Genomic DNA, 18282 nt, shown 5'->3' on the forward strand with positions numbered 1-18282 from the left:
CCCTAATCCCAACCCTTTAGCCCCAAACCTAACTTTAGCCCCAACCCTACCTGTAGCCTTAACCCTAGCCCCAACCCTAACCCTAGCCCTAATCCTAACCCTAGCCCTAACCCTAGCCCCAACCCTAACCCTAGCCCTAACCCTAGCCCTAACCCTAGCCCTAACCCTAATCCTTACCCTAATGGGAAAATGGAAATAAATACGTTTTCGTAATTTTTCAATTTTTCGCTAACTAAGGGGGTGATGAAGGGGGGTTTGATTTACTTTTATAGTGGGTTTTTTAGCGGATTTTTATGATTGGCAGCCGTCACACACTGAAAGACGCTTTTTATTGCAAAAAATATTTTTTGCGTTACCACATTTTGAGAGCTATAATTTTTCCATATTTGAGACCACAGAGTCATGTGAGGTCTTGTTTTTTGCGGGACGAGTTGATGTTTTTATTGGTACCATTTTCGGGCACGTGACATTTTTTGATCTCTTTTTATTCTGATTTTTGTGAGGCAGAATGACCAAAAACCAGCTATTCATGAATTTCTTTTGGGGGAGGCGTTTATACCGTTCCGCGTTTGGTAAAATTGATAAAGCAGTTTTATTCTTCGGGTCAGTACGATTACAGCGATATCTCATTTATATCATTTTTTAATGTTTTGGCACTTTTATACGATAAAAACTATTTTATAGAAAAAATAATTATTTTGGCATCGCTTTATTCTGAGGACTATAACTTTTTATTTTTTTGCTGATGATGCTGTATGGCGGCTCTTTTTTTGCGGGACAAAATGACGCTTTCAGCGGTACCATGGTTATTTATTTCTGTCTTTTTGATCGCGTTTTCTTCCACTTTTTATTCGGCGGTATGATAATAAAGCGTTGTTTTTTGCCTCGTTTTTTTTTTTTCCTTACAGTGTTTACTGAAGGGGTTAACTAGTGGGACAGTTTTATAGGTTGGGTCATTACGGACGCGGTGATACTAAATATGTATACTTTTACTGTTTGTATTTTTTATTTAGATAAAGAAATGTATTTATGGGAATAATATATATATTTTTTTCTTTATTTAGGAATTATTTTTTTTTTTTACACATGTGGAAATTTTTTTTAAAACTTTTTTACTTTGTCCCAGGGGGGACATCACAGATCGGTGATCTGACAGTTTGCACAGCACTCTGTCAGATCACCGAGCTGACTTAGAGCACTGCAGGCTTACCAGCGCCTGCTCTGAGCAGGCACTTGGTAAGCCACCTCCCTCCCTGCAGGACCCGGATGCAGCGGCCATCTTGGATCCGGGACCTGCAGCGAGGAAGGAGGTAGGAGACCCTCAGAGCAACGCGATCACATCGTGTTGCTGCGGGGGTCTCAGGGAAGCCCGCAGGGAGCCCCCTCCCTGCGCGATGCTTCCCTATACCGCCGGCACACCGCGATCATGTTTGATCGCGGTGTGCCGGGGGTTAATGTGCCGGGGGCGGTCTGTGACCGCTCCTGGCACATAGCGCCGGATGTCAGCTGCGATAGGCAGCTGACACCCGGCCGCGATCGGCCGCGCTCCCCCCGTGAGCGTGGCTGATCGCGCTGGTCGTACTATTCCGTCCTTGGGAAGTAGGGCCCACCCCACATGGACGGAATAGTACGTCCAATGACAGAAAGGGGTTAAACATCCCAAGGAGCACTGTGCAAGCGATCATATTGAAATGGAAGGAGTATCATACCACTGCAAATCTACCAAGACCCGGCCGTCCCTCTAAACTTTCATCTCAAACAAGGAGAAGACTGATCAGAGATGCAGCCAAGAGGCCCATGATCACTCTGGATGAACTGCAGAGGTCTACAGCTGAGGTGGGACAGTCTGTCCATAGGACAACAATCAGTCGTACACTGCACAAATCTGGCCTTTATGGAAGAGTGGCAAGAAGAAAGCCATTTCTCAAAGATATCCATAAAAAGTGTTGTTTAAAGTTTGCAACAAGCCACCTGGGAGACACCAAACATGTGGAAGAAGGTGCTCTGGTCAGATGAAACCAAAATTTAACTTTCTGACAACAATGCCAAACGATATGTTTGGCGTAAAGGCAACACAGCTCATCACCCTGAACACACCATCCCCACTGTCAAACATGGTGGTGGCAGCCAAATACAGGACCATTCTTGAAGAAACCTGTTGGAGTCTGCAAAAGACCTGAGACTGGGACGGAGATTTGTCTTCCAACAAGACAATGATCCCAAACATGAAGCAAAATCTACAATGGAATGGTTCACAAATAAACGTATCCAGGTGTTAGAATGGCCAAGTCAGAGTCCAGACCTCAATCCAATGGAGAATCTGTGGAAAGAGCTGAAAACTGCTGTTCACAAAATATCTCCATCAAACCTCACTGAGCTCGAGCTGTTTGCCAAGGAAGAATGGGGGAGAACTTCAGTCTCTCGATGTACAAAATTTATATAGACATTCCCCAAGAAAGACTTGTAATCACAGCAAAAGGGGGCACAACAAAGTATTAAGGTAAAGGGGCCGAATAATATTGCACGCCCCACTTTTCAGTTTTTGATTTTCCACAAAAATTTAAAATAACCAATATATTTCTTTCAACTTCACAATTGTGTTCCACTTGTTGTTGATTCTTCACCAAAAATTTACATTTGGAATCTTTATGTTTGAAGCGTGATATGTGGGAAAAGGCTGAAAAGTTTCAGGGGGCTGAATACTTTCGCAAGGCTCTGTATATGACTGAAATAACCAGGAGAATTCTCTGATCATCGTCACTTGTTGTTTCCTATAAGTGACAGCAAGAAAAGGCCTACAGATGCAAAAAAGTCATACATCTTCCCTGCATAAAAAGAATCCTCAATCAGCCATGTCAGTGAAAAAATAAAAACTTCATGGCTTTTGAAAAGTAAAGGGGCAAAAAAATAAATAAAATGAAACTAATACCCAGCCATTAACCCCTTCACAACATTTTTCTATTTTCCCTTTTGAAAATGTAAAATCTGGGGCTACCACAACATTTTGGTGATAAAAATGTAATTATTTTTTCTTCACTGCCCAATGGTATAAAATTCTGTGACATACTCGTGGTGTTAATATGATCACTACTTACCTAGATGAATTCATTGAGAGGTGTAGTTTATAAAATGGGGTCATTTATGGGGGTTCTGCTGTTCTGGCTCCTCATGGGCTCTCCCAGGGGGTCATGGCACGTCCAAACCATAACAGTAAAATCTGGCGCTCCTTGCCTTCTGAGCTTCGCACTGTGCCTGAAAAATATATGTTACTCTTGTGAAAATAAAAAAAAATGAGGCTAAAAAAAGTTTTTGTGGGAAAAATTTAATTATTTTTTTCCTTGAACGTTATAAACTTCTGTGAAGCACCTCAGGATGCTCACTACACATCTATATACATTCCTTGAGGGATCTAGTTTCTAAAATGGGGTCACTTATGGGGAGTTTCCACTGTTTAGGCACGTCAGGGGCTCTCCAAATGCAACATGGTGTCTGCTAATGATTACATCAAATTTTGCGTTCAAAAAGTCAAATGGCGCTCCTTCCCTTTCAAGCCCTGCCGTGCGCCCAAATAGTAGTTTTTCCCCACATATAGGATATCGGTGTGCTTAAGAGAAATTTCACAACAAATTTTTAGGTCCATTTTCTCCTGTTACCCTTGTGAAAATAAAAGAAATTGAGTCTAAAATAAAATATTCATTCTTTCCTTCCACATTCCATTAATTTATGTGAAGCACCTGAAGGGTTAATAAACCTCTGGAATGTGGTTTTGAGCACCTTGAGGTGTACAGTTTTTAGAACGGTGTCACTTTTGGGTATTTTCTGTTATGTAGGCCCTCAAAGTCACTTCAAATGTGAGGTGGTCCGTAAAAAAAAATAGTTTTGTACTTTTTGTTGGTAACATGAGAAATCGCTGGTCAACTTTTAACCCTTCTAACAAAAAAATTGTTTAACCCCTTTCCGACATCGGGCGTAATAGTACAACTGTGGATTTGCACTTTTTTTTGCAATTTCACTGCTCTTTGAAATTTTTCCCATTTTTCAGTACATGATATGTTCAATGAAATATGGTGCTGTTCAAAAGTACAACTCATCCTGCAAAAAACAAGTCCTCATATGGCCATATTGTCGGAAAAATAAAAAAGTTATGGATCTGGGAAACAGGGTAGCAAAAAAGAAAATGCAAAAACGAAAATACCTCCACTCATGAAGGAGTTAAAAAACTGTGCTTTCATGAAGAAAATATGTGCGAAATGTTAGTTATTAACTATTTTGTGTGACATAACTCTCTGGTTTAAGGGCATACAAATTGCAAAAATTTACAAATTTTGGCAAATATACAATTTTTTTCCCGCATTAAACGTCAGTTATAGAGAACACGTTACTACTATCATGAAGTACAATATGTCATGAATAAACAGTCTCAGAATAAGTGGGATCTGATGAAGCGTTCCAAACTTATTACCACATAAAGTTACAATTTGGCCTGTTCATGAAAGTGAAAGGCTTGGGGAGGGGTGAAGGGAGTTTTTTTTTCAGTTTTGTGTTTTCATTTTTCGCTCCCCTTCTTCCCAGAGCCATAACTTTTCATTTTTCCATCGATATGGCCATGTGAGGACTTGTGTTTTGTGAGACAAGTTGTACTTTAACGACACCATTGGTTTTAACATGTTGTGAACTAGAAAACAGGAAAAAAATCCAAGTGCCGTGAAATTGCAAAAAAGTGCAATCCCACACTTCGTTTTTGTTTGGCTTTTTTAATAAGTTCACTAAATGCTAAAACTGACCTGCCATTATGATTCTCCAGGTAATTACAAGTTCATAGACACCAAACATGTCTAGGTTCTCTTTTATCTAAGTGGTGGAAAAAAATTCCAAACTTTGTACAAAAAAAAAAAATTGGGCCATTTTCCGATACCCATAGCATCTCCATTTTTCGTGATCTCAGGTTGGTGAGGGCTTATTGTTTGCGTGCCGATCACGTTTTTCACGAGACCATTTTCGTGCAGATATGACCTTTTGATCACTCGTTATTGCATTTTAATGCAATGTAGCAGTGACCAAAAAAGCGTAAGTTTGACTTTTTTATCGTTACGCCATTTAGCGATCAGGTTAATCCTTTATTTTATTGATAGATTGGGCGATTCTGAATGCGTCGATACCAAATATGTGTAGGTTTGATTTTATTTTTATTGTTTTATTTTGAATGGGGTGAAAGGGGGGTGATTTGAACTTTTAAAGAAGCTGCCACAACCCTATCGGCTCTGCTACATAGAGGCGATGTTCAGATCGCCTCTATATAGCAGATTTACTCACTTGCTATGAGCGCCGACCACTGGGTGGCGCTCACAGCAAGGCGGCACTGACAACCATAGAGGTCTCCAGGAGACCTCAGGTTGCCATACCAGCACACCGTTGACCCACGATCACGTGACGGGGTCAGCGGTGTGCGTATTTCAGGAAGCGCGATTTAAATTCCGCTGTCAGAGTTTGACAGCGGCATTTAACTGGATAATAGCCTCGGGTGGATCACGATTCCACCTGCGGCTATTGCGGGCATGTGTCAGATGTTCAAAACAGCCGATATGTCCCCAGAAAGATGTGGGCTCATCGCTGGAGCCCCGATGTACGCACGATGATGGAAAGGGGTTAAAATTCCCTCCCTTGAACTTTTTTTCACTTAAAACTGTGTATATGTATATGTGTATGCAAAGCTGTGGAATCGGCAATCCAAACCTCTGACTCCCGACTCCCCAGCACCGGTCACTAATGACGTGGACATAAAGTGCAGGAGATTCATCTCAACTAAAAGCCGAGATCCTTAGATCAGGAACAGAACAGTTATAGGACATTTTATAACTTTCCCTAATTCTTATGAAAGCATTTACATCTCATCCTGCCTTGTACTACTGAACCCAATGTATTATATATTTTAGGAGTCGGTCCATTTTATACCGACTCCAACTCCACCAAAATGGACACCGACATCACAGCCCTGTGTGTATGAAGTGTATGTGTATCTTAATAACCTTCTCCGATATCCTGTTCCCCTCTGCTTCTCTTGTCAGTGACGTCACCTCTCTGCAGTCTTTTTAGTGGCTTTTACAATCTAAGTCTATAGAGTGCCAGAATGACACTCCACAGGCTTACATTTAGTGGCCGATGGACCCCTGTGCAAAATTTGGACCTGGGCTCCTCCTGCTTGTTTCTCAGATGTATAGCTCTTGTATCACTCCAGATTCTGGGAATACTTAAATGTTTGCCCCTCATGTAACAATGTCCCCCATGCTGTGCCCCTTTCCTGATATGATGGCCCCCATCCAGGGCTTATTCCAGTAATAAAATGAATTTGTTCTGTGGCTCTTCTCCAACAAATATAACAAAAGAATGAAAGATTCTTCGCACTTTCACCTGCTCCCACAATGTGTGGGGTCCCCTTCCATCGCTGTCGTAGAAGCCGGCAGCTGACTTTAGCATGCAAGCTTTAGGCAGCGCATGACTTCACTGCCATGCACCCCCAATGACTTACACTCTGAAATCAGTTGCCAGCATCTGACTGTCCAGCAACGTATATGCAGTGCAGGAAATCAACTGGTCTTTGTGCATGCAGAAATTCATTTCAACTCAGACGGACATCCAGGCGGAGAGGTGATTGTGAGTTTCATCAGCTTAAAACGTTGTAATGAAAGTCCTGCGATTTAATGAGATGTCCCAGGACAAAGGTAAATATAGAAAGGAGTTGAGGTCCCCAAAAAGTTTTAAACTACTATAAGTGAAAGAGGACAAGATGTGGAAATGGAGACAAAATGTCATGGGGGTTACCGCAACGGAGCGGAGCTAGAAGACTGCAGTGACTGGTTGCTCTTTCTACGCTGAGAAGAAGCACTTCTCCAGTGTATTAAACGTGTTTATTTCTTCCAGCAGAACAGGGGTTAATCGGCCATATTGGAATACTCCTACATTCAACTGTGCTCGGTTAGCCTCTCCTTTTCCCTACAAAATCTGGGCTTAAATACCAAGTCATCGTCAGAGTTAGCACTTGCTACATGATCTTGGAGGGAGAGAAGTTGGTTTTGTGAAGGAGAGCTGGAGGAGTTTAGTAGCAACTGTTGACTGGTTTGTACACTTGGAAACTCCTTACCTTTCCCTGTTTTACTTTCTTCCCCCTCCCTACACACCCTGGTGAATACCTCTGTTATATGTGAGTGTATAATTTGTGTGTGTGGAGCTTTCAGTTTACCCTCGTCTTTGTTACCCTGTCTGTCGGATTGGTGTACTGCGGTACACAGTAGCCCCACTCCCTCGGGTGGGGGTAAGGGGACAGACAAAGGACTGTTCTAGGAGATAAGGCAAGGGCGGAGACCCCAGCATCTTCACCATATGAAGTATCCCAGGGAACAGGGTGAGCTAGGGTGCCCCTTAGTGTTAGGGCAAGGAAAGGTGCCCCCTGGTCCCAGGTCACGCGTCAGTTGAATCGTGACACAAAATGATCATTTACGAACGTATGAGGAGACCAAGGAGACGTCCAAACCTGTGATTCTAAGAGATGAGAAGATTGTAATAGGAAAGAGTAGTCAAATGTGTCAAAGGCAGAGGACAGGTCTAGAAGGAGGAAGATGAAATAATGTTCCAAGGCACTTTACATAACATCTAAGATATCCTTACAGCTTTTCAAAATCAGTCCTCATCATTCCTTCAGTATCTTGACGCTAAAGTTTTCTTTGATAGAAGGTGAACCTTTCCTTCAGTGTTTCCCCGAGGATGGAGCAGGACAGAAGCCACATGGCTGCCCGGATATTAGACCTCACCCTGGAAATAATCTACTGGATCACTGGAGAGGTGAGAGCTTCACATAATTCTGATCTCTAGGAATAAAGCAGGGAAATGATGGGAAAGGTGAAGGATCCTTAGAACAGATGTAGTGATCGGCGTCTCCCCACAGGATCACACAGTGGTGAAGACGTCGTCTGGCGAGTGTGTGACCCCCCGTGTGTCAAGAGGGCAGAGCAGGACCCCGAGTGACATCACCGAGCCTCCACCTCATTCACTGATCCATGAGCAGAAGATTCTAGAACTGACCCACAGGATCACTGAGCTGCTGAGCGGAGAAGTGAGCGCTGCCGGGAATGCTGGGACATTACATAATAACGTCGGGGTAAGGGCCTGCTAATGACCGATCATTGTGTGTGTCAGGTTCCTATAAGGTTTCAGGACATCACCGTCTATTTCTCCATGGAGGAGTGGGATTATTTAGAAGGACACAAGGATCTGTACAAGGACGTCATGATGGAGAGTCATCTGCTCCTCACATCTACAGGTAAGAGGAGACCTTCCTAATTATACATGAAAGACAGGGTCTGAGGCCACCTAGACTCCCCCCGCCATTTGATCATCACATGTAGACGATGTATTCAGTCATTGTGTATATTTCTTATAGATGGGTCCAGTGCGAAAAATCCACCAGAGAGAAGTCCCAGTCCTTTGTATTACCAGGAATGTCCAGAGGAGAAGCCGAATGTCCTCCTGGATCATGAGGTAGATGGAGCTGAGATATCGGGAAATCATCTATATATTGATGTAATAATGAAGCTTTCTACTAACCTCCAGCAGCAGTGGAATATAGCTGTGTCTGCTGGGGTCAGTAGTGGCTACAAATGGTTTCTGCTTTCATAAAAAGTTAAGGTTCTAAAACTTTGGATTCTCACTTTGCAAATAATATTTAGTGATGGTGAATATACAGTTCTGCCTTGTAGATGGAAATGACAGCACAATGCCGTGGGTGAATGCTGACTGATCGTCACTTTAGGAGATTCTTCTTTTAGGTCAATTTGGCTCATGACTTCTGGTGGTTCTTACTGTCACATCACTAATGTGACATAAACTGCTGTTAGGTTTTTATATTGTAAACTCTTGCATTTCCTTTTAGGAAAGTCACGATGGAACGATAAGTTTACACGAAAATCCCTTATCTATGTTGGTGAATGGTAAGATCCTTTCATAAACTATGTTTTGTTTCTCCTGTATAATTTACAGCCTGAGTTTATCTAAAACTTCCTCCATAATGCCCAATGGAGGAGATGTAGACTGTATGGAGAGACGTATTGGACACATGACTTAATTATTAGTAACAATAAGATAGTAACATAGTTATTAAGGTTGAAGGAAGACTTTAAGTCCATCTTGTTCAACCCATAGCCTAACCTAACATGCCCTAACATGTGGATCCAGAGGAAGGCAAAAAAAACCCATGTGGCAAAAATTCAGGTTTTTAATTCAGATTCATTGAACCCGGTGTTTTACGTCTGGCCCCATTACCCCCCTTCCCCGGTAAATAACATTCAGCCCCATTGACCCCTGGCATATTACATCATGCCGCCCTCCATGATTTTAGTACCCATATGCTGATTACAACCTATTGGTGGTATCCAGCAGAGCAGGCTTTCTGCCCGTACACATATGGATATAACGACTGAAGTGGGACGTATGCGTGAACCTGTTGCCTACAGACTCTTCCGAAGACTACAGCCGTAAAAGAGTTAATATGGCACTCAATTATGTTACTGATCAGTGCAACAGGCGAGGCAGCTGTGGTCGAGGTTCGCATCTGTGCCCCGCCACGCTGCAGGAATATGAGGATCATGGCTGGCTGTGTGCTGCTGTTATCGTGATGATATGCCTCTGCAGACTGCATGCTGCCCCTCGATATGACAGGCCAGGTACCTATGAGGTAAATGTGAATGAGGGAGAGTCCAAAAATAAACTTTTCCTTACTCAACAACTTGATGAGAAGTATATAAATCAGACAGCAGGCACAACACTTTAAGAATATATCTTCCGCATAATTCAGAGGCAGGAACTTCATGGTTACACATGGTGGTACATTGCATGTGACCTCAGTCCAGTAAACTACTTTGGGAATTCCTATCTGCCCCTGTGAGGACCACACAGGGTGAGCTGTGACACTACGGCCCATCACAACTAGTCTCAACTTCCAATTGATTTGTGAGGACCTCACTGGCCGAGGTGTGTCACTATGACTCCTCGCTACTGTTCTCAACGGTCATTTGATGAGAGCCACACACTCCTTGGTGTGCCACTGCATCTTCAGTTCCCTGTTGGAGAACTCGGGTCCCAGCCTTGCCATCTTCTGCTTTGTGACCCTCAGGTCTGGCTACACTCTCTAGTTTTTTTATCTAGTATAAAGTTTTCTTTAGCTCCACTTTCCTAAGATAATGAACTACTTCCACTTAAGGTACCTTCACACGAAGCGACGCTGCAGCGATAGCGACAACGATGTCGATCGCTGCAGCGTCGCTGTTTGGTCGCTGGAGAGCTGTCACACAGACCGCTCTCCAGCGATCAACTATGCCGAGGTCCCCTGGTAACCAGGGTAAACATCGGGTAACTAAGCGCAGGGCCGCGCTTAGTAACCCGATGTTTACCCTGGTTACCAGCGTAAAATCTAAAAAAAACAAACAGCACATACTTACATTCACGTCCCCCTGCGTCCACTTCCTGACTGACTGAGCGCCGTACAGTGAGAGCAGAGCGGTGACGTCACCGCTGTGCTGCTTTCACTTTCACTTTGCGGCGCTGAGTCAGAGGAGGAAGCAGACTGCAGGGGACGCAATGTGAGTATGTGCTGTTTGTTTTTTTTACATTTTACGCTAGTAACCAGGGTAAACATCGGGTAACTAAGCGCGGCCCTGCGCTTAGTAACCCGATGTTTACCCTGGTTACCAGTGTAAAATATCGCTGGTATCGTTGCTTTTGCTTTCAAACACAACGATACACAGCGATCGGACGACCAAATAAAGTTCTGGACTTTATTCAGCGACCAGCGACATCACAGCAGGATCCTGATCGCTGCTGCGTGTCAAACGAAACGATATCGCTTAGCGAGGACGCTGCAACGTCACGGATTGCTAGCGATATCGTTATAATGTCGTTTCGTGTGAAGGTACCTTTAGAGCTTACTTTAGGCCCCCTTGCCTGAGATAAGAAATCCTTCTGCCAGTTTGTCTTTGTTTCCTTCAGAACATGCTATCCGATGATGGTCTCCTTACTTCGCACATAAACACCAGCAGGACCATTGCTCCTTTTCCTTCTCAATACTTTTCCCTATCTGCCAAACAAGTACAACAGAAATCAAGTTCCTTTTGCCCGCTTAGTTCCTCCCACAATGGGCTGGCTCTAATAGTTAACCCTGATTGTAGTTAACCAACTTTTGCCGGCTACAAAATAGATAAAACAACATTTAAAACATAGCAATGCATTATATAGCTGTAAGATCTTCTAGCGAGGGTGTCGACAGCTTCTAAACTCCTTTACAATAGGACTAACAGATAATTTCTTTTTAGTTTAACTCTTTGGGCCAATTATGTATAGAGCTGCTGACATCAAAGTGCAAGTGTATGCGGGTTGCCGCTAATACCAGCACAGGTTACATAGAGCTGCAGGAGTATGAGTTCTGGGACAGCTTTCCAGATGGCTCTCAGCACTGAGCACCTTACACCAGAAGTAACCGCAATGTAACATACTGGAGCCGTCATTATGACAGCTATCAATTATATCAATATGTATTACATTATATATTGATGTTTATCAGAAGGCATATGGATACAGACTGTGTTCTGATAAATCTCTAGCTGTATACTGTATGTTTTTTTCACATTGAAATTTCTAAATAAAAATTGAGTGAAGTATTTTTCCTTTTTCAGGTGAAGACTGGATGAGAAGTTCCTATATAAATCTCCTTTCATCTCCCTATAATGAAGTGGCAGATAATCAATCACAGATTGTAGAAAGTAGCACTGAAAATAGACTTGAAAACAAATCGGTATTTTCTGAATGTGGGAAAAAGAAATCTAATCATCACATAGATGAAAGGCCGTATTCTTGTTCAGAGTGTGGGAGATGTTTTAAAAAGAAATCAGCTTTTGTTGTACATCAGAGAATTCACACAGGGGAGAAGCCGTATTCATGTTCAGAATGTGGAAAATGCTTTATCCAGAAATCAGATCTTGTTAATCATCAGAGAATTCACACAGGGGAGAAGCCATTTTCATGTCCTAAATGTGGGAAGTGTTTTACATCTAGATCACATATTTCAGAACATCTGAGGACTCACACAGGTGAGAAGCCGTTTTCATGTTCAGAATGTAAAAAATGTTTCAAGAGTAAATCAGATCTTGATAAACATAAAAGAACACACACAGGGGAGAGGCCATATTCATGTCCTGAATGTGGAAAAGGTTTTGTGCAAAAGATAACTCTTATAAACCATCTAAGAATTCACACAGGGGAGAAGCCATTTTCTTGCCATGAATGTGGGAAATGCTTTTTTGCTAAAGATCGGCTTAAGAGACATCAGATAAGCCACACCGGGGAGAAGTCATTTTCATGTGTGACATGTGGAAAATGCTATATGCGTAAAGAAGCTCTTAAAATACATCAGAGAGTTCACACAGGGGAGAAGCCGTATTCATGTCCTGAATGTCATAAATGCTTTAGTCAGAAATCATGTTTTAATGAACATGTAAAAACTCACATAGGTGAGAAGCCATTTTCATGCTCAGAATGCGGAAAATGTTTCAGTCATAAGGCTATTCTTCTCCAACATCTGAGAATTCACACAGGTGAAAGGCCGTTTTCATGCCCAGAATGTGGGAAATCTTTTAAACATAAATCACATCTTGTTAATCATCAGAAGTTACACAGGAGAGAAAAGACTTTAACCTTGTAGGAAATTTGTCCGGTGTATGGCTCCGTTGTAGGACCTGTTGTCTAAGGGTGCTTTTTTATGTATAACTTAAATGTCATACTACAATGCAGAAAATGTATTGCTACTAAGTTTTTGTTTAATCTCGGTGATACCCGTTGTGTTTTAATGGCCCAAGTCATCGTTGATAACGCTTCCAATTTGTCGGAATTTAGGCAGGTCAACAATGACAAAAAAAAAAAATGTTTCCCTGCAATATTACTACTTGCCAACTTGGTAATATTGGGAGGGGAACCTTACTGACATAATTAGCTTTACTAGCGAGCTACCTTTGATAAGTTCTTTTAAATTAAGAGGATTTATGGGTCTACAAGGTACCTGGCCCTAGCACATGTGATAAATGACAAGTTGTCTAACGCTCAATACCCCTGACAATCAGCTGATCGATGGGCCGAGGTACCTAGTGTGTGCCACATCATTCATTGTTCACCACTTAAAGGAGACTGAGCTGCTGTGAGTGGTAAAACGAAATACCTTCTTCAGTGAGAATGGACTAGAACTCTTGTGCCACTTATTCCGTGTAATCCTCAAAGTCAATTTCAACCTTTAGAGGGTTTTTTTCCATCTCTGTCTAATCCAATTGGCGTAAAATGTAGAATTATAAAACCTAACTTTAAAAAATATAATTTTCAGATACAACAACAATACAAATATACAAAAGTACAGAAATTCTCTTAGTACAGAGACGATGAATGATCATATTACTGTAAAAAAAGAGTATTATTTGGGCCTGAATATATTAAATGGTTACTATGTTAATGTTCTGTCCTCAATAACACTGGTAAACCATGACCACGTATACACATTAGGATACCCTACATCACCAATTAACAACTAGAATACACTATACTAAATTATGGTATCAGCTTATTGAATGTGATAATAACTGTTCACTGTAATCAATATTATCTCAATCAATAACTTGACCATAAAATGGGTGTCCGACTAATTGTTTGACATGTAACCACCATTGCTGATTTGATGTACACTTTCACAGGATCATAGCCCCATGACTGTTGAGACAGCCCCATAACTGTAGAGACAGCCCCACGACTGTAGAGACAGCCTCACGACTGATGAGACAGCCTTACGCATTTCATCACACATAGTTTACTGCCTTGATTCATCAGGGGCCGGCAGTGTGTCACTGTAATACTGATAAGCATGGGATATCCTATCGGCAAGATTGGTAGCCACATTCGGCGGCCAAACCGGCTGGCGGATCGAACCCCCCTCCCCACAGGAAGTAATTGTATCACCAATAGATTTTGCTGCAGCAACCTCCAATCATAATCCCTGTCTAATCCCTACAGGTATTCAGTAACCTCCAATAGGGCTGGATTACCGCTTCCCCGTGTAACACACCTCCTCAAGCTTATTCGCCGCAAAACAGTATCCATCTGTTGTGATTTCTGTTCTCGAACTCCCTCCTGTGGTCATGAATGGTACTTCGGCGAGTTCTGTCCATGGACTCCCTCTGGTGGCTGTGAGTGGAGCTGCTGGTTCTGAGGTTCCTTCCTCAGCTGACCTCGTTTAGTCCTAGGCTGGCTGCTCTATTTAACTCCACTCAGATCGTTACTTGATGCCAGCTGTCAATGTCCTAGTACTGGTTCAGATCTCTCTTGGATCTTTCTGAGGACCTGTCTACTCCAGCAGAAGCTAAGTCCCTGCTAGTTTATTTGTTTATCAGTGTTTTCTTGTCCAGCTTGCTATCATGATATTGCCTTGCTAGCTGGAAGCTCTGGGATGCAGAGTGGCACCTCCGCACCGTGAGTCGGTGCGAGGGTCTCTTTTGCACACTCTGCGTGGTTTTTTGTAGGTTTTTGTGCTGACCGCAAAGATTCCTTTTCTATCCTCAGTCTGTTTAGTGAAGTCTGGTCTCCTTTGCTGAAACCTGTTTCATTCCTGTGTTTGTGACTTTTCATCTTAACTCACAGTCAATATTTGTGGGGGGCTGCCTTTTCCTTTGGGGAATTTCTCTGAGGCAAGGTAGGCTTTATTTTCTATCTTTAGGGGTAGTTAGCTCTTAGGCTGTGAAGAGGCGTCTAGGCAGAGTTAAGTACGCTCCACGGCTATTTCTAGTGTGTGTTGATAGGATTAGGGGTTGCGGTCAGCAGAGCTCCCACTTCCCAGAGCTTGTCGTGTAGTTTAACCATCAGGTCTTTCCGGGTGCTCCTAACCACCAGGTCCATAACAGTACAGCTGGCCAACAAAGTGTTAATGCATCTCAATAGAGGGATAAGAGAAGTTCTGAGACCATTTTTTTTTTCTCTGCAGTGTGTTTTGTCTTTCTTTTCCCCTAAATCTCTGGGTGGTTCAGGACACAGGTGTAGATATGGACATTCAAGGTCTGTCCTCTTGTGTGGATCAACTTACTGCAAGGGTACAAGGCATTCAAGATTATGTAGTTCAGAATCCGATGTTAGAACCTAGAATTCCAATTCCTGATTTGTTTTCTGGGGATAGATCTAGGTTCCTGAATTTCAAAAATAATTGTAGACTGTTTCTTGCTTTGAAATCCCGCTCCTCTGGTGACCCCATTCAGCAAGAAAAAATCATTATTTCTTTGTTACGTGGCGACCCTCAGGACTGGGCATTTTCCCTTGCGCCAGGAGATCCTGCATTGCGTAATGTAGATGCATTTTTTCTGGCGCTTGGATTGCTTTATGATGAACCAAATTCATTGGATCAGGCAGAGAAAATCTTGCTGGCTTTGTGTCAGGGTCAGGATGAAGCGGAGGTATATTGTCAGAAGTTTAGAAAGTGGTCTGTGCTTACTCAGTGGAATGAGTGTGCCCTGGCGGCAATTTTCAGAAAGGGTCTTTCTGAAGCCCTTAAGGATGTTATGGTGGGATTCCCCACGCCTGCTGGTCTGAATGAGTCTATGTCCTTGGCCATTCAGATCGATCGACGCTTGCGTGAGCGCAAAACTGTGCACCATTTGGCGGTATCTTCTGAGCAGAGGCCTGAGCCTATGCAATGTGATAGGACCTTGACGAGAGCTGAACGGCAAGAACACAGACGTCAGAATGGGCTGTGTTTTTACTGTGGTGACTCCACTCATGCTATCTCTGATTGTCCTAAGCGCACTAAGCGGTTCGCTAGGTCTGCCACCATTGGTACGGTACAGCCTAAATTTCTTTTGTCCGTTACTCTGATTTGCTCTTTGTCGTCCTATTCTGTTATGGCATTTGTGGATTCAGGCGCTGCCCTGAATTTGATGGACTTGGAGTTTGCCAGGCGCTGTGGTTTTTTCTTGGAGCCCTTGCAGTATCCTATTCCATTGAGAGGAATTGATGCTACGCCTTTGGCCAAGAATAAGCCTCAGTACTGGACTCAATTGACCATGTGCATGGCTCCTGCACATCAGGAGGATATTCGCTTTTTGGTGTTGCATAATCTGCATGATGTGGTTGTTTTGGGTTTGCCATGGCTACAGGTCCATAATCCAGTATTGGATTGGAAATCAATGTCTGTATCCAGTTGGGGTTGTCAAGGGGTACATGGTGATGTTCCATTGTTGTCAATTTCGTCTTCCCATCCTTCTGAACTCCCTGAGTTTTTGTCGGATTACCGGGATGTATTTGATGAGCCCAAATCCAGTGCCCTACCTCCTCATAGGGATTGCGATTGCGCTATTAATTTAATTCCTGGTAGTAAGTTTCCGAAGGGCCGACTGTTCAATTTGTCTGTGCCAGAACATGCCGCTATGCAGAGTTATATAAAGGAGTCCTTGGAGAAAGGGCATATTCGCCCGTCGTCGTCACCGATAGGAGCAGGGTTCTTTTTTGTGGCCAAGAAGGATGGTTCTCTGAGACCTTGTATTGATTACCGCCTTCTCAATAAAATCACGGTCAAATTTCAGTACCCTTTGCCGTTACTGTCTGATTTGTTTGCTCGGATTAAGGGGGCTAGTTGGTTCACCAAGATAGATCTTCAAGGGGCGTATAATCTTGTGCGTATTAAACAGGGCGATGAATGGAAAACAGCATTTAATACGCCCGAGGGCCATTTTGAGTACCTGGTGATGCCATTCGGGCTTTCTAATGCTCCATCTGTGTTTCAGTCCTTTATTCATGACATCTTCCGAAAGTACCTGGATAGATTCATGATTGTATATTTGGATGATATTTTGGTCTTTTCGGACGATTGGGAGTCTCATGTGAAGCAGGTCAGAATGGTGTTCCAGGTCCTTCGTGCTAATTCCTTGTTTGTGAAGGGGTCTAAATGTCTCTTTGGAGTTCAGAAGGTTTCTTTTTTGGGCTTCATTTTTTCCCCTTCTACTATCGAGATGGACCCTGTTAAAGTTCAGGCCATTTATGATTGGACTCAGCCTACTTCTGTGAAGAGCCTTCAGAAATTCCTGGACTTTGCTAATTTTTACCGTCGCTTCATCGCTAATTTTTCTAGTGTTGTTAAACCATTGACTGATTTGACCAAGAAAGGTGCGGATGTGGTCAATTGGTCCTCTGCGGCCGTTGAGGCTTTTCAGGAGTTGAAGCGTCGTTTTTCTTCTGCCCCTGTGTTGTGTCAGCCAGATGTTTCGCTCCCGTTTCAGGTCGAGGTGGATGCTTCTGAGATTGGAGCAGGGGCTGTTTTATCTCAAAGAAGTTCTGATGGCTCGGTGATGAAACCATGTGCTTTCTTTTCTAGAAAGTTTTCGCCTGCTGAGCGCAATTATGATGTGGGCAATCGAGAGTTGTTGGCTATGATGTGGGCAATCGAGAGTTGTTGGCTATGAAGTGGGCATTCGAGGAGTGGCGACATTGGCTTGAAGGAGCCAAGCATCGCGTGGTGGTCTTGACGGATCACAAGAATCTGACTTATCTCGAGTCTGCCAAGCGGTTGAATCCTAGACAGGCTCGATGGTCGCTGTTTTTCTCCCGTTTCGATTTTGTGGTTGCATACCTTCCAGGTTCTAAGAATGTGAAGGCTGATGCCCTTTCAAGGAGTTTTGTGCCTGATTCTCCGGGAGTTCCTGAGCCGGCTGGTATTCTCAAAGAGGGGGTAATTTTGTCCGCCATCTCCCCTGATTTGCGGCGGATGCTGCAGGAGTTTCAGACTGATAGACCTGACCGTTGTCCAGTGGAGAAACTGTTTGTCCCTGATAGATGGACTAGTAGAGTTATCTCTGAGGTTCATTGTTCGGTGTTGGCTGGTCATCCTGGAATCTTTGGTACCAGAGATTTGGTGGCTAGATCCTTTTGGTGGCCTTCCTTGTCACGGGATGTGCGTTCTTTTGTGCAGTCCTGTGGGACTTGTGCTCGGGCTAAGCCCTGCTGTTCTCATGCCAGTGGGTTGCTTTTGCCCTTGCCGGTCCCGAAAAGGCCCTGGACGCATATTTCCATGGATTTTATTTCAGATCTCCCTGTCTCTCAAAGGATGTCTGTCATCTGGGTGGTTTGTGATCGCTTCTCTAAGATGGTCCATTTGGTACCCTTGCCTAAATTGCCTTCCTCCTCTGATTTGGTTCCATTATTTTTCCAGCATGTGGTTCGTTTGCA

At 43.2% G+C, this 18282-nt stretch overlaps 1 protein-coding gene across 1 annotated transcript in view; it reads left to right on the plus strand.

Annotated features, from left to right (window-relative positions):
- Positions 1 to 13608, plus strand: part of LOC143817845 (uncharacterized) — a 114839-nt gene extending 101231 nt beyond the window's left edge. Inside the window, exons 11-16 of the mRNA XM_077299309.1 lie at positions 7726 to 7836; positions 7940 to 8107; positions 8191 to 8314; positions 8435 to 8532; positions 8924 to 8981; positions 11718 to 13608. Of these exons, the coding sequence (XP_077155424.1) occupies positions 7726 to 7836; positions 7940 to 8107; positions 8191 to 8314; positions 8435 to 8532; positions 8924 to 8981; positions 11718 to 12742 (1584 nt within the window). The 3' untranslated portion in view covers positions 12743 to 13608. The remainder of the gene's footprint in view (positions 1 to 7725; positions 7837 to 7939; positions 8108 to 8190; positions 8315 to 8434; positions 8533 to 8923; positions 8982 to 11717) is intronic.
- The last annotated feature ends 4674 nt before the right edge of the window (positions 13609 to 18282 follow it).

The sequence above is a fragment of the Ranitomeya variabilis genome, chromosome 3 (assembly GCF_051348905.1).
Source record: "Ranitomeya variabilis isolate aRanVar5 chromosome 3, aRanVar5.hap1, whole genome shotgun sequence".
Classification (NCBI taxonomy): Eukaryota; Metazoa; Chordata; class Amphibia; order Anura; family Dendrobatidae; genus Ranitomeya; species Ranitomeya variabilis.